Below are 15,072 nucleotides of genomic sequence, written 5' to 3'. Positions count from 1 at the left end.
TGGGGTTGGAAGGGACCTCTGGAGATCATCTCCTCCAGCCCCCTGCCAGAGCAGGTCCACCCAGAGCAGGTCCCACAGGAACATGTCCAGGTGGGGTTTGAATGTCTCCAGAGAAGGAGACTCCACCACCTCTCTGGGCAGCCTCTTCCAGGGCTCTGCCACCCTCACAGGAAAGAAGTTCCTCCTCATGTTTAGGTGGAACTTCTTATATCCAAGTTTGTACCCATTCCCTCTTGTCCTGTCCCTGGGCACCACTGAAAAAAGCCTGGCCCCATCCTCCTGACACCCACCCTTGAAGTATTTATAGGTGTTGATCAGATCCCCCCTCAGCCTTCTCTTCTCCAGACTAAACAGACCCAAGTCCCTCAGCCTCTCCTCATAAGAGATCTGCTCCAGGCCCCTCATCATCTTTGTAGCCTCTGCTGGACCCTCTCCAGCAGTTCCCTGTCCTTCTGGAACTGGGGAACCCAGAACTGGTCCCAGTGCTCCCGATGGGGCCTCCCCATGGCAGAGCAGAGGGGCAGGATGACCTCTCTCGACCTGCTGGTCACACTCTTCCTGATGCCATTGGCCTTCTTGGCCACAAAGGCCCATTGCTGGCTCATGGTCACCCTATTGTCCACCAGGACTCCCACCCAGGTCTTTCTCCTCAGAGCTGCTCTCCAGCAGGCCAGCCCCAATCTGTCCTGGTGCAGGGGGTTATTTCTCCCCAGGTGCAGCACCCTATACTTGCCCTTGGTTGAAGTTCATCAGGTTCCTCTGCCCCTCTTACTCAACTTAGGGTTCTGTGTTTCAAGCAATACTCTTGTTGGTCATTTATTCTCTGTGATGTCCCTGCAAAATGAGCACGAGTGTGAAAGGGACGTGACACCCAACTGGATTCCTGTTTTAAAAGTGGAATGACGAAGTGAGAGAGGAAGAAGCAGGGTTTCTGTTTCACGTTTGCAGCTTGGAAAGAAACAGTTTATTTTCTAAGTAATTTGGGAGCAAAACATTGCTTGGTCGCTTCAACAGATGTCCTGATTTTGTAGCAACTAACAGCTTTGTGTTTACATCAGGATAGAAGGAAATGAGAACTGAATTACACACATTATTCATGTACCTTCCGGACCTGTTAATAGGAATAGGAATAGGAATAGGAATAGGAATAGGAATAGGAATAGGAAAATGTTGTTTTCCTTCCTCCAACGTTGCTGGTTTGTGCTCTGTTGACAGATTAGAGCAGTCAATATTAATTTTCATAGCTTTTCTGTGTAAGTCACTGACTCGTTCCCTGGTTCTGCCCAGCACAAGGAGATTCAACCCATTATTTTGACCATGTTAAAGCTCCCGTGCGTGCCACCCACCCCCTTTGCTTTTTAAAAGACAAAGCTGGTGAGAAGCAGCTCTGCCCCGTTGCAGCAGGTGGTGGGACGGGCCATTCCCTCTGCCAAAAAACCTTGGGAAAGGGGCTTTTTCTCCTCTTGTTACCTATTCTGTGCTGTGACACAGATGACAGATGAGTGTGCGTGGCTCATCGTCAGCTCGGTGGGCTCTCCAACCAGCAGGACGGGGTTAAATCCAACCACTCTCTCCATTTAGGAGTGTTTAAAAATAGCCTGGGCTTCTAAATCAATCCAGACAACAGGCAGTAATAAAGCAATCACACATTTCCCTTGGTGAAATGTTCACAGCCCCTGGCGTGAGGTGCTGCTCTGCAGAGGCTTGGGCTGAAGCAGCCAAGGGCCTGGGTGAGACCATCTTGGTCCTCTCTGCCTGGCAGGGCTGTGAGATCTTTCCAGTGTGATAACTGGGCTCTGGCCAGTTCTTCCTCCTCGACAGTCTGGGCACACGGGGTGTTTTTCAGGGGTTGGGGAATTTATCGTTTTCCTCTCCTCTGCTGTCTCTAGCTGTGAAAATCAAGAAGCCGATCAAGACCAAGTTCCGCATGCCGGTCTTCAACTGGGTGGCCCTCAAACCCAACCAGATCAATGGGACGGTCTTCAACGAAATCGATGACGAGAGGATCCTGGAGGTACGAGTGCTGCTGGGCTGCCTTCTGCCTCCCACTTCTGTCCCTAACACACGGGAGTGGCCGTCTTTGCAGGGATAACGTGTAATAGTTATTTGGGCAAAGAGCTCATCCAAGTGGCCCCTGGCACCCTGTAGGTCAACACCAGCACGTTGGTTGAGAATTAGAGATAGTAGCTGGTAGTGTGGATTATAAAGGGTGCATAACTGCTGTGTGCATTTGTTTCATAGAATTACAGCATGGTTTGGGTTGGGAAAGGACCTTAAAGCCCATCCAGTTCCAACCCCCTGCCCTGGGCAGGGACACCTCCCACCACACCAGGTTGCTCCAAGCCCCCTCCAGCTTGGCCTTGAACCCCTCCAGGGATGGGGTATATAATCTAAATCTCCCCTTCTCCTATGGCTCCCCTCCCTCATCCAGAGTCCCTCCCCATCTCTCCTGGAGCCCCTTGAGGGACTGGAAGGGGCTCCAAGGTCTCCCCGGAGCCTTCTCTTCTCCAGGCTGAACCCCCCCAACTCTCTCAGCCTGTCCTCCCAGCAGAGGGGCTCCAGCCCTCCCAGCATCTCCGTGGCCTCCTCTGGCCCTGCTCCAACAGCTCCATGTCCTTCTGCTGGTGGTGGCCCCAGGGCTGGAGACAGCACTGGGGGGGTCTCCCCAGAGCGGAGCAGAGGGGCAGGATCCCCCCCTCACCCTGCTGGCCACGGGGCTGGGGGTGCAGCCCAGGGGGCAGGGGACTTTCTGGGCCACCAGCACATGTTGCTGAGATGTGTTGAGCTTCTTGTCCACCAACAGCCCAAAGTCCTTCTCCTCAGGGCTGCTCTCCAGCCATTCTGTGCCTTGGGGTTGCCCTGACCCAGGTGCAGGACCCTGCACTTGGCCCTGTTGAACTTCGTGATGTTCACATGGACCCACCTCTCCAGCCTGTCCAGGTCCCTCTGGATGGCATCCCTTTCCTCCAGCGTTTAAAACACATCTCCCTCATTAGCATGAGTGCTAATATGGGTGTTCTGAACTTTGGGATGTGTGTGGGGCTGTTTGGGGGTGTGGGCCAGATTTCCCGATCACTAAGTCAGGAGCATCCTGAGTTTGTTCCATCCTGCAGCCCCTGATCCAGGTTCTCTGCTGTGGTCACCACGTCACAGGGTTTGTCCTGCAGCTCTGGCCCAGGCAGCGTGGAGAGATAAATCATTTTCTTTCCTTTTTAGGATTTAAACGTGGATGAATTTGAAGAAATATTCAAAACAAAAGCCCAAGGTCCAGCCATTGATCTCACTTCAAGCAAGCAGAAGATAACTCAGAAAGGGTCAAACAAAGTCACGTTACTGGATGCCAACAGAGCCAAAAACCTTGCCATTACTTTAAGGAAAGCTGGGAAGACAGCAGATGAAATATGCAAAGCTATTCACGTGTAAGTAAAACACTTGTCAGCAAAGAAATCACGTTGGAGATTTACTGTGATTTTGGTAAGAGGAATGGTCTTGAATTGGCAGTTGAGGGAAATGTTTTTGCATCTGGAAAAAAGCCAGGAGTAAGGATGGAACTGTTCTGAACTCCCAGAAATTAGATGCCTGAACTGCAATTAAAAAAAAAAGCAACAAACAACTTGAAGTTTTATGTTGCTGTATCACTATTTAGGCTGTACAAGTTAACACCTCTTACATTGAAGAAGCAAATTGGGGTATATCCTCAGTGTGCATTGCGTACTGCAGCTCAGCACGGCTTCAGTCCAACCACACTGGGAGGGTGTTGCATTAATTAGGTTTATGTGGTGGCCCCAGGCAGTGCCAAACCCCCAGTGTGATGCCAGTGTCCCCGAGGTGGGGAGGAGGGTGACCCAAACCTGCTGCAGACTGAGGTGGGTTCAGCGGATGGGGTTTATGTGTCTCCGGACCAATTAACTAAAAATGCTATTTGCTCCTCCACACGTGTCTTCTGATGAAAGGTGTGGCCATGGAGGGGTTGAGGCAATGACCGTGTCTTTGCAAACAGAAACGAGGCACAAATCAGCACAGGGACCTTCTTCACATCTTCATGTGTTCCCCACCCCAACCAGGGCATCTTTATAGTTCATTATTGTGTTACTGACTCAGGCTCACATGGAGCTGAGCAGCGTAGGAATCATTGAATCATAGAATTGTCTAGGTTGGAAGGGACCTTAAAGATCATCTGGTCCAACCCCCTGCCAGAGCAGGTCCACCCAGAACATGTCCAGAGGGGTTTGAATGTCTCCAGAGAAGGAGACTCCACCACCTCTCTGGGCAGCCTCTGCCAGGGCTCTGCCACTCTCACAGGAAAAAAGTTCCTCCTCATGTTTAGGTGGAACTTCTCATGTCCCAGTTTGTGCCCGTTGCCCCTTGTCCTGTCCCCGGGCACCACTGAGAAGAGTCTGGCCCCATCCTCTTGCCCCCCACCCTTTAGCTCTTGCTCAGCATCGATGAGATCCCCTCTCAGTCTGCTCTTCTCCAGCTGAACAGCCCCAGGGCTCTCAGGCTTTCCTCAGCACAGAGATGCTCCAGTCCCTTGATTATGTTCTACTGGACTCTCTCCAGCAGTTCCCTGTCCTTCTGGAACTGGGGAGCCCAGAACTGGTCCCAGTGCTCCAGATGGGCCTCCTAGGGCAGAGCAGAGGGGCAGGATGACCTCCCTCCACCTGCTGGCCACGCATACCCTCCTCAGCTTTCTCACTTCTGTTACTTTGCCATCATTTTGTGTAGAACCTTGTCTTGATGCCACTTCTTCTGGTGTGTTGTCACCCAGGTTTGACCTGAAGACGTTGCCGGTGGACTTTGTTGAGTGCCTCATGCGGTTCCTGCCCACGGAGAACGAAGTGAAAGTGCTGCGGCTCTACGAGCGGGAGAGGAAACCCATCGAGAACCTCTCCGACGAAGACCGGTTCATGATGCAGTTCAGCAAGATCGAGAGGCTGATGCAGAAGATGACCATCATGGCCTTTATAGGCAACTTTGCAGAAAGCATCCAGATGCTGACCCCGGTGAGTGAGGGACAACCATTGGGCACACGGGGGCCATTTGGCTGTGTGGGGATCGGGGCTCTATGGCGTGGGGCAGGCAGTCAAGGCTGTAGAGATTCTAATCTTCCTAAGACAGGGGGATGGTTGGAGTGTTATGGGGTGGCTGTGAGTTTCGTAGGGACAGAATGAGAAACACAAATGAAAAAGTGATTTTCTAGCTATATTTTCATAGACCAGTGACTCCAGTACCCCAGGAGCTGGCTGTGTAGCCTGGGCTGCTCCATGCTGTCCTGTTCCATTACCCTGTAGGAGTTTAAAACCGGCTTAAATGGAAATCTAGTTGTTTGTATCATCAGGGAAAGCTATTATCAGGGCTGCTCCACGGGCTCTTTGAAGTGTGTCCCGTTCTACCTGATGCATCTTTCGCACTCGTAAGGATTGAAATGTAAATACACACTTCTACCCAACCACATCTGAGCGGGGTAAATGTGCGGTGCGGGTGAATTAGCTGGAATCCTGACGTGTTGGGGCAGGAGAACATTCATGCTCGGGCCCATGGTATGGATGAAAAACCGAGAAGCTTTTTCCAGAATGTGAGTTTTTAGATTTTAATTTTCACTCTTGGGTCGGACAAGCGTTAACCAAAGCTCTCCCTGTGTTTGCCTGCAGCAACTCCATGCAATAATAGCAGCCTCCGTCTCCATAAAGTCATCCCAAAAGCTGAAGAAGATACTGGAGGTGGGTCTGATTTTTAGATCCATTCGATAGCTCAACCACTCACCCTTCTGTGCATTGAAACCACACCTGGGTGCTGACAGACCAGCTCTCCTTCCAGAGGGGTCTGAAGAGCCCTGCGTTTGTCCTAAAAATCACTCTCTGCTTTATTCCATCCCTGCAGATCATCTTGGCTCTGGGAAACTACATGAACAGCAGCAAACGAGGAGCTGTGTATGGATTTAAGCTCCAGAGTTTAGACCTGGTAAGTGAAGCAGCCATGCCTCATGGGGACTGGGTGGGAACACGTCCCACCTACGTGAAGCTGCTCCCTGCCAGGCAGTACGAGTTTGCTTGGTTTCTCCTTGTTCTGGGGGGGGGTGTTTAGGAGAAGGCACGTGTCTCTGCCACCTACAGATTGAAAACCACCCTCTAAACACTTAAATGAGCTTTTACGGCCGTCCCTATCAGATGGAGAAGCACCCATGAAAGGCGAGCACGGGTTGAGGGGCTTTGCTTGGAGCCTCCACCCAACAATCTCTTTGCCTTCTCCCCCCAGCTCCTGGAAACAAAGTCAACGGACCGAAAGCAGACCCTGCTGCACTATATTTCAAACGTGGTCAAGGAGAAGTACCAGCACGTTTCCCTCTTCTACAATGAACTTCATTACGTGGAGAAGGCTGCTGCAGGTACCGTCACCCTCCTGAGCCGTGGTGGCACGACTTAGTGGCATACCACACGTGGGCTCTGGGGACTATTCTCCGTGGGGAACCACTCAAGCTGTGGGTTCAGGTGCTTGTGGAGCAGGAGGGACGCAGCATTTTTGGTTTTATTTCCTAGTGTCTCTTGAGAACGTCCTCTTGGACGTGAAGGAGCTGCAGAGGGGCCTGGACCTGACGAAGCGGGAGTACACCATGCACGACCACAACACCATGCTGAAGGAGTTCATTCAGAACAACGAAGGGAAGCTAAAGAAACTGCAGGATGATGCCAAAATAGCCCAGGTATTTCTTTATGCCGGGGGTTTGGTGAGGGGGTAGATGTAGAGGTGCTGGTCTGAGCCAAGGGTTTTGCATGGAGGGGGAATCGAGACCCTTTACGTTGAATACTGCGGTGATGGGTGCTGAATTTATCTTGAAATATGTGCTGCTTTTTATAGGATGCCTTTGATGATGCTGTGAAGTACTTTGGGGAGAATCCCAAGACGACGCCCCCCTCAGTCTTTTTCCCAGTGTTTGTCCGGTTTGTGAAGGCCTACAAGGTAAACAGGAGTACCCTTCTCGCTTCTTCTCTCCTCTCCTCTCCTCTCCTCTCCTCTCCTCTCCCAACAGAACGGCCTGTGGCTCCCTCTAGCTTTGATGCTGCATGAGCACAAACAGCTTTCTTGGGATAATTTTCAGGGCTGAAGGACAACACTGAGACGCTGATGGAATCCTCAGAAATTGAACATCTGGGTGGCTGCCATTTACACCTTTAACCCTGACCTTTGGGACTGGGAGGGGATGGTTTGTGCAGCCAAGGAAGGTCTCTCCCAGCCCATTTTTGTTCAGACTGTGTTCAGAGGCAGCAAAATTGCTCCACCTAATTCCACTTCCTTGGAAGGCCCCGTGGTAGCACCTGATAGCGTTACTCATCTGTAATATTTATTTTCCCTCTAGCAACGGGAAGCTCTAACCTGTGCTTTTTTTTTTTTTTTTTGGGGACCAACAGCAAGCAGAAGAGGAGAACGAGTTGAGAAAAAAACAGGAACAGGCCTTAATGGAAAAACTTATGGAGCAGGAAGCGTTGATGGAGCAACAGGACCAAAAGGTACGAAACTAGATCAGTCTCACAGGCAGGAGCCATCGTGTTCAGGTGGTTTTCCTGATAGTTCAGGAGGGTAACACTTTAGATTTGCTGGAGAAAATTCCCCGTGGCTCCAAAACAGCCACTTTGTGGGCTGGTGCTGCTTCCCCAGGTGGTGTGGGGGTCTTTAATCCCAGCCAAGCTTTTTCCCTCAGAAGAAAAGTCCTTTCTCCTTGTTCCCCTAGTACTTTTGAGAGGTAAGAGCTTGGAGCTCCAGTCCCAAGCCACAAGAGAAGGCTTGGAAGTAGATTAGAGATGCAAGAATGAAAAACATCCTGGCAGGCAGGTTGACCTGTGGCTCTGCCTGTCCTCTCCATGGGATGAGTGTTCTCCTGGTCTGGAAAACCAGGTGGTTACTGGTTGCTCGCAGGAAGAGAGGAGCAGGGGAGCTGGAGGTCAGTCCTTCCAAGTCCTCTCTTCTTCTCTCCCAGTCTCCTTCCCATAAAACAAAGAGGCAGCAGCAGGAGCTGATCGCGGAGCTGCGCCGGCGGCAGGTGAAGGACAACAGGCACGTGTACGAAGGGAAGGACGGTGCTATTGAAGACATTATCACAGGTAAACACCTTCTGTTCCCTAATCCGAGGATAAAAACGGATAAAAAACACATATCTGCCCTAAAAACTATTGTAAGTGCTCCCTGAACTTCTTAAAAGCCTGTCACTGGAGCACAGCTTGGGATGTTGTGGATACCATGCGAGTCAGGGGTAGGACCTTCTGCTAACGGTGTGTAACAAACCCCAATAACCTGCCCTCGGGCCCAAACGCTCTCTTTCTTAGTTCTTCTCTTTCAGCATGTGGGGACCTTCTCGGGCTGGGACCTTTAGAGCAGGCAGTTCAGTGCCTGACCTCAGCGGATGCTCTGGTGGGGGTGTGCATGCACTGCAAATCTTTCCCAGAAAAATGGGTTTTTTTCCCCCCTAAATTGATAAATAATGGGTGTTTAACATTATTAAGAGCCTTACGTTTTCATTAGAGGGTACTAACAGTGATGGCACCGCGTTACCGCGCAGTTACAGCCAATCCTTTAGTCAAAGTTGAATGATTTATCACCCCAAACTGCTTCTGGTGTTACTGCAGCTGGGTTTGGGGGGGCGAAGGCTGGGGCTGGAGGGAGGGGGCAGAACCCACCTCCTGGCCAGGGACAGGCAGGACTTTGGGGCCATTATTTGCTAAATAAAAAAGAGCTGCCTTCTAAACTGCATTTCGCTCAGGAGTCGAATCATTTTTAACCTGTAGAGCTGCTCTGCTTGCAGTACTTTGATTTTGCTGCACGTTCTTCACCCGTGGTGTGAAAGGAACCCGATTTTAGCACTTTTATAGCTTTACAGCACTTTGTTCCCATCGCGCAGAAGCTCAAAGTAAGGTCTTTGGGCCGAATTTCCTTGGCTCCTGCTCCTGAGTGTTCTCCACGTGAGCTTTTCCTGCAGGAGGGGAGCAGAGCTGGTTTACTGCTCACCAAGGAAAGATGGGGAATTTTTGCCCAAGCAGATGCCAGGGCTGAAGTGCTTGAAGCTTCCACAAACTCTTTTTAAACTTGATTAATAGCTTCCTAAGAGAGTATTCCTTAAATAAAGGGCAGAGTGGCTACAATATCTAATCTGTTACTGGTTCTACAACTCCTTCAGACTCCTGGAAGCTTGTTTAATTGGTAAAGTGGGTCTCCTGCTCTGTGGGAGGAACAGCTTTTGAGGCAGAAGACCATCCACGTGGAAAGGGCAGCCCAGGGGAGGGAGAGCCAGGCTGGAATTTAACATTTTCCTTGCTCTTGTGCCTGGTAATTTCCACCGTGGGGGTGTCTCTGGGGGCCTCAAGCCATGTCGTGGTGCAGGTGAGGCACAGAAAGTCAGGTGGGACCGAGGTCACTTGGAGATCTCTGTCAACGGTGTGGAAATGGTAAAAAATGTGGGTTTGAACTGGATGGTGCCTCTCCAGGTGCTGAGGAAAGCCTGGGGGGCTGGCTGGCAGCAGCCTCTTAACATCCCTGGGGAAAAAAATCAAGAAAAGTAATTATGAGGAAGATATTTTTTGGGGGCAGTGGGGTCAGGCAAGGTGGTGGGAAGGCAGGAAGCCATCCCAGGGTGTCTGTAGGCCAGCACTAACACTGCACTAATGCCATAGCTGCCCTTCTCACAGCTCTGTTTGTCTGTTTGGCTGTTGTTATTCCCATGCAGCGCTGAAGACTGTGCCCTTTACCGCTCGAACCGCCAAGCGGGGCTCTCGCTTCTTCTGCGAACCCGTCCTCACTGAGGAATTCCATTACTAAACTATTCCTCTTTCACACCTGATGCTCTTAGAAAAAAAGAAAGGTTGCCGTAGATCTCTCTTTGGGGTTGTTTTTGTTGGGTTTTATTTTCTTTTTCGTGACACTTCTCCGTTTGTACGGATCTCGGCCAGGACCATGTGAATGTTGAGTGTACAGTCACGTGTCCAGCGTCCACCTGGAGTTGTATTTGTGTCACCTCTCTTGCATGTTCTTGTCTCTGGGTACCTTCAGATCCCATCCCACCTGCTGCTGTTGCCCATCCTTGCCTTTCAAAGGCATCTCTGCCCACGGATGCCATAGAACAGCCGGTGGTGGGGGTCACCATAGATGGGGTGCAGCTCCTCCAGCTCCCCAAGGCTGAGAAGATCAAAGGCAGGCAACAAAGAAGCCACAGAGGGTTCACTTGGCTTTTCTATGGCATCTCTGGTGGCCAGCCCACCTAAGGGAAATGCATGCCATCCAGCAGCCGGGTGCCAGAGGAGAATTAGGGGTGCATGGACTAAGGGGGACTCCCCGGGGTCTGCTCTCTGGCTGGGGGGGGTTGTCTCTAGTGGGGGTCACCATAGATGGGGTGCAGCTCCTCCAGCTCCCCAAGGCTGAGAAGATCAAAGGCAGGCAACAAAGAAGCCACAGAGGGTTCACTTGGCTTTTCTATGGCATCTCTGGTGGCCAGCCCACCTAAGGGAAATGCATGCCATCCAGCAGCCGGGTGCCAGAGGAGAATTAGGGGTGCATGGACTAAGGGGGACTCCCTGGGGTCTGCTCACTGGCTGGGGAGGGTTGTCTCTAACCACCACCTCCGTCCTCTGTGAGGAGTGCTCTCTCTTAGACCCTTCTAACCACCACCTGCACGTCTGCATGTGAGATAACGGGGTGTGATGAACACCACAAAAACCTTTCCTCCTCCGCTCACCTCCGTATTTAACGGTATTTCAGTTCCATGCCAAGGGCACCGGGGTAAAATGGGGGATTTTTGTGGAGCACCCACTGGTGCAGGGCTGGGAGGGAGAGGGAAGGGGCAGAGCTGGGGGGACCCTCGGACACTGGGGGGGACAGGAACTGTCAGGGTGAAGAGCTTGACATGGAACTGAGCCCGAGAAGGAGCAGGGGGTGTTTAACCAGCATGTCTGTGAACACTGTTGTCTTGAATTAAGGACCCAGTGGTTGTCTTCTTAAGAAGACAACAGTGTTTGACCTCTCTGTTTTTTTTTTTTTTTTTTTTTTTACGAACGCTTCTAATAAAATGGCAAACTGTAATCAGCTCAAGGGTTATTTGCTCTTTCGAGTTAATTGCTGTTATCACCTTCCTGGAGCCAATCTTCAAAGCAGCTTGGAACCTGGTTTAGCGAGAGGCGAGGGTGGCCCCGTCCTCTCCTCCTCTCCTCTCCCTCTCTAACCTCCTCTCCTGCCCTTGGCCTTGTCCCTTCTCGTGCCTGGGATTTGTGAACGCTGACTTGACTTTGCTTTTTCATTCTCCATCCCATTTTTTTTATTTTTTTTTAACTTAACCATCGTTTTGTGTTTTGTTTTTGTTCTGTTATTTTTTTTTCTTTTTTTTTTTTTTTTTTTCCCTTTAGCCCTAAAGAAGAATAATATCACTAAATTTCCCAATGTTCACTCGAGGGTAAGGATTTCTTCTAGCACACCGGTGGTGGAGGATACACAGAGCTGGCAAGCATCACTTTTTACTTAGCTTCCTCCTCTCTCTGTTATGCCAGAGGGGCTGGCGGTAGATGTGGCTGAGCGTAATACTGGTGAGAGCCCCGAGGCCAGTGGGGACCAAGACCCCCAAGATCCACAGCCCACGGGCTGGTGGCCTTTGTCCTCTCCCCGTTTTGGCCCTTTCTCTTCCAACTTTAGCCCAAGATAGTGGTCTTCTCCTTGGGTTGTTCCAGCCCCGTAGTTCCTTGGATGTTCTCCTGCCCCCCCATCTCGGTCCATCTATGGCCACCGAAGGGGACATGATTAGAGATGGACAACCAGCAGGAGCAAAGGCACCTTCTGCTGGGGAGAAGGACAAAGACCTCAGGTTACCAGGACCTGAGAAGTCTGGGAGTGGTTTTTAAACCACGACATTAAATCAGCCAAGAAATTTGAGGGAGGGTTTGCCCAGTCCCACACAAATTGGTTTTCCAGGAGAGAAATATCAGTGTTCAGGTTGTCCCCGGTGTGCTCGTTATAGCGCGGCCGCACACGTAACAGCACGTGTAACCCATGTAACAGCACATGTCACGCGGGCTTCCATCGCCACCGCCATCTCCAGCTTTCTCCATCGCATGCTCCATGTCCCCTCCTCTGTCAGGACGGGCTTTGCTGCCGATGAGGAGGATGAGGATGAGGAGGGAGGGGGTTGGTGGCTCCGCTGCCTTTGTCTAACGAAGCATCTCACCAGGCGAGATGGTGGCGGTGGGGCAGGACCAGCTGCTTTTTCCTGGGGGAAATTTTCAATCAATCATGGAATCATAGAATCAATGGGTAACTGGGGGGCACAGACCCACCCGTGTGTCACCACCACTGGCACCGTCGTGCCTTGGGGGTCACACATCTCCAATGAGCTTCATCCCTCTCCAGAAACCTCCTTGAGAGGGTGTGGGAAGGACCAAGCAGCCTGGTTTCAGTTGCTGGTGCCTTCTTCATGGAAGAACTTCTTTGGTGGTGAGAGCCTGGCCCAGGTTGCCCCGAGAAGCTGTGGCTGCCCCATCCCTGGAGGGGTTGAAGGGCAGGTTGGAGGGGGCTTGGAGCAACCTGGTGTGGTGGGAGGTGTCAGGGGGTGGAATGAGATGATCTTTGAGGTCCCTTCCAACCCAAACCATTCTATGATTCCACAATGAACCACTGGCAGCCCGTGGGTGGGGAGATGCTCGCACTAACTGGAGGGCAGACCCCCATTTTCACCAGCATTTCGGCGCGTTTCACCAGTATTACCTGCTGCTTTGGGGTGGGGAGGGGGGGCGCGTAGTCAAAAGGGCACGTCAGCATTTGCTCCCTCTTGCTCTGGTTGGGTTGAAGTCCCTTCTCCTCTCCCTACCCAAGCTGCTTTGATTGGCTTCCAGCAGGACTTTCCCTTGTCTCGCCTGCGTGTGCGTGTCTCTGTGTGTGTGTGTGTGTGTGTGTGTGTGCACGGGGAGGTGTGGGGGGGTGGGGTGGTGGGAAACGAGCCGTGCCCCCTTGACGAACGTTCCCCCCCCCAACTTTTCCTCTCCCCAGATCTTAGAAACCAGCCGTACCGACGGGCCGACGCGCTGAGGAGGAGCGTCCGGCGCCGCTTCGATGACCAGAACTTGCGCTCTGCCAACGGTGCCGAGATCACCATGTGAGCTTTTTTGGGGGGGAAAAGGAGGGGCTTGAATTGTCCCAGTGACCTCTTGTCTTCTGCCACTCGTCTACAGCCTTGGGATCTACAGCCACCTTGACCTTCTGAAGGGCTCCCACACACCTAGAAAAAAAACCCCACGGCGTAGGAACCGTCAGCGCTGGGCTCTCCACCCAACCCCAGCTCCCAAGTGCCTACCATTGAAGTACCTGCTCAAATTAATCAAAGCAATAGGACTTGATTTGATTGGGTATCTTTCTACACCAATACGTTATTCAGTGTTTTTTAACCAAAATGTAAAATACGTGTCGTGGGTTGGGGTTTTTTTTTTTGTTGGTTTTTTGGGGTGGGGGGGGGGGGTTTAGTTTGGTTTTGCTGTTGATGATAGAAAAGTTTAGCCCCAGGTCTCCTGAGGACCTGACCTGCATCCCCACTGGTTGTAAACTGGTGATACTGGGACGTGCTTGGCTTTTGAATGCATTCCTCTGCTGGGAGCTGGGGGTTGACCTCGGCTGCGGCTGCACTTACTGGCTTTGGTGGTTTTGTTTTAAAAAAAAACACAAAAAAACAAGAAAAGGAAGACATTTTAAGGGCTTTCTCTCTATGTATAATATGGAAATGATTCCAAGAAGACACCCCGTACCTTTCCCACCCCCCAGACTCCCCACCGCCGTGGGTAGGACCTTGGGCGTTGGCCATCACACGTGGTCATCAACCTTGAGGTTGTGCCCGTGGCCACGACGTGGGGGTCCTGGGCCACAACGGGAGCCGGTGGCCAAGGCACGGCGACGTTCTTCAGCCCGAGGCAGCTTTTGGAATAACGAGCGTATTTATTAATTAGCACTAAGGTTATTAACATCTCAGTAATCAGTATTAGGACTCTGAGGAGCGCCGCGGTCCAGTTGCTCGCATGGAGAAGCCTCCCGGGCCCCGCTCCCCTGGGACAATCCGGGCTCCCCGGGAGGAGCCTTTGGCCGGGGAAGGGGAAGCCCGGCCTGAAAAACAAAAACCAAATCCCAAGAGGTTCTAAGTTGTACTTTTTGCATTTTTAAAGCTTAAAAAAAGGGACGGGAGACTCACTTTAGCCAAATTACACACACCCCCACCCCCAACACACCCACCAGTAAACCCAGTGCCACCAAACTGGTGCCGGGCAGGGTCCACCAGCTTCTCAGCGGGGACCAACTGGACCGAAGAGAAATTCCTACTTTCCCAGATGATACATTTTTTGCTTCCAGCTTCCCTTCCCTGGGCTCGTGGCATCAATATGTTAATTGTAAAATTTATTGTATAGTATTTAACCCCTGAAGTTCTTTTTTTTTTTTTTCTTTTATGTTGTGCTTCTGTGAACCACTGGTGAAGGTCCCTTTTTTGTTTTTTTTGTTTTTGTTTTTGTTTTTCTTGGATAATGTGTAGTTATATGATAATCTGTTTTTAAATGTACAGATATTTTGCTACAAAATCGGTGCAGTTTTTTATGGTTTTTACACTTCTCTTTTATTCCCACTTTAGCCTCTGGGTAATATTGTAAATATTGTTTAAAAAAAAAAAAAGAAAAAAAAATAACGCATCAGCCTGTGCTATACAATCTGAATGTTATTTTAACTTATAGTTTTTGTTTTTTATATTTAACGAAATGGACAGTTTTGGGGCTCCGAGTTACCACATTGACCTCTGCTCACCTATTTACGGGAAGGTTACTTTTAAAAACTGCCACCTCCTTGTGTCCCGGACACGCTGAAGAGAACATGCCAAAACGCCTCCTCCTCCTCCTCCTCCTTCTCCTCCTCCACCCCAGGAGGGTCCTTCTTAATCCTGCGTTAAGAAAAAGTTGCCAATTAATTCAATTAGCTGTTGGGCGAATGGTTAAAAAGCACCTTAGCTCTCGCCTGCTTAAGCTCAAAGATTGTTTTATTTTTTATTTTTTTTGGAAATTGAAGACTCAAAAATTCCCC

The 15,072-nt window shown here is 50.8% G+C and overlaps 1 protein-coding gene across 1 annotated transcript in view; it reads left to right on the top strand.

Annotated features, from left to right (window-relative positions):
* LOC106896991 (formin-like protein 2) overlaps nucleotides 1-14,670 on the top strand; it is a 93,671-nt gene extending 79,001 nt beyond the window's left edge. Inside the window, 11 exon segments of the mRNA XM_014957337.1 lie at nucleotides 1,890-2,014; nucleotides 3,217-3,419; nucleotides 4,769-5,003; nucleotides 5,652-5,720; nucleotides 5,881-5,961; nucleotides 6,256-6,385; nucleotides 6,537-6,700; nucleotides 6,856-6,957; nucleotides 7,407-7,505; nucleotides 7,973-8,096; nucleotides 13,012-14,670. Coding sequence (XP_014812823.1) covers nucleotides 1,890-2,014; nucleotides 3,217-3,419; nucleotides 4,769-5,003; nucleotides 5,652-5,720; nucleotides 5,881-5,961; nucleotides 6,256-6,385; nucleotides 6,537-6,700; nucleotides 6,856-6,957; nucleotides 7,407-7,505; nucleotides 7,973-8,096; nucleotides 13,012-13,121 — 1,442 coding nt within the window. The 3' untranslated portion in view covers nucleotides 13,122-14,670.
* Nucleotides 14,671-15,072: the final 402 nt, after the last annotated feature.

This window comes from Calidris pugnax, unplaced genomic scaffold, assembly GCF_001431845.1.
Source record: "Calidris pugnax isolate Ruff unplaced genomic scaffold, ASM143184v1 scaffold256, whole genome shotgun sequence".
Classification (NCBI taxonomy): domain Eukaryota; kingdom Metazoa; phylum Chordata; class Aves; order Charadriiformes; family Scolopacidae; genus Calidris; species Calidris pugnax.
The sequence above is the reverse complement of the archived record's forward strand: the minus strand, read 5'-3'. Positions and strand labels throughout refer to the sequence as shown.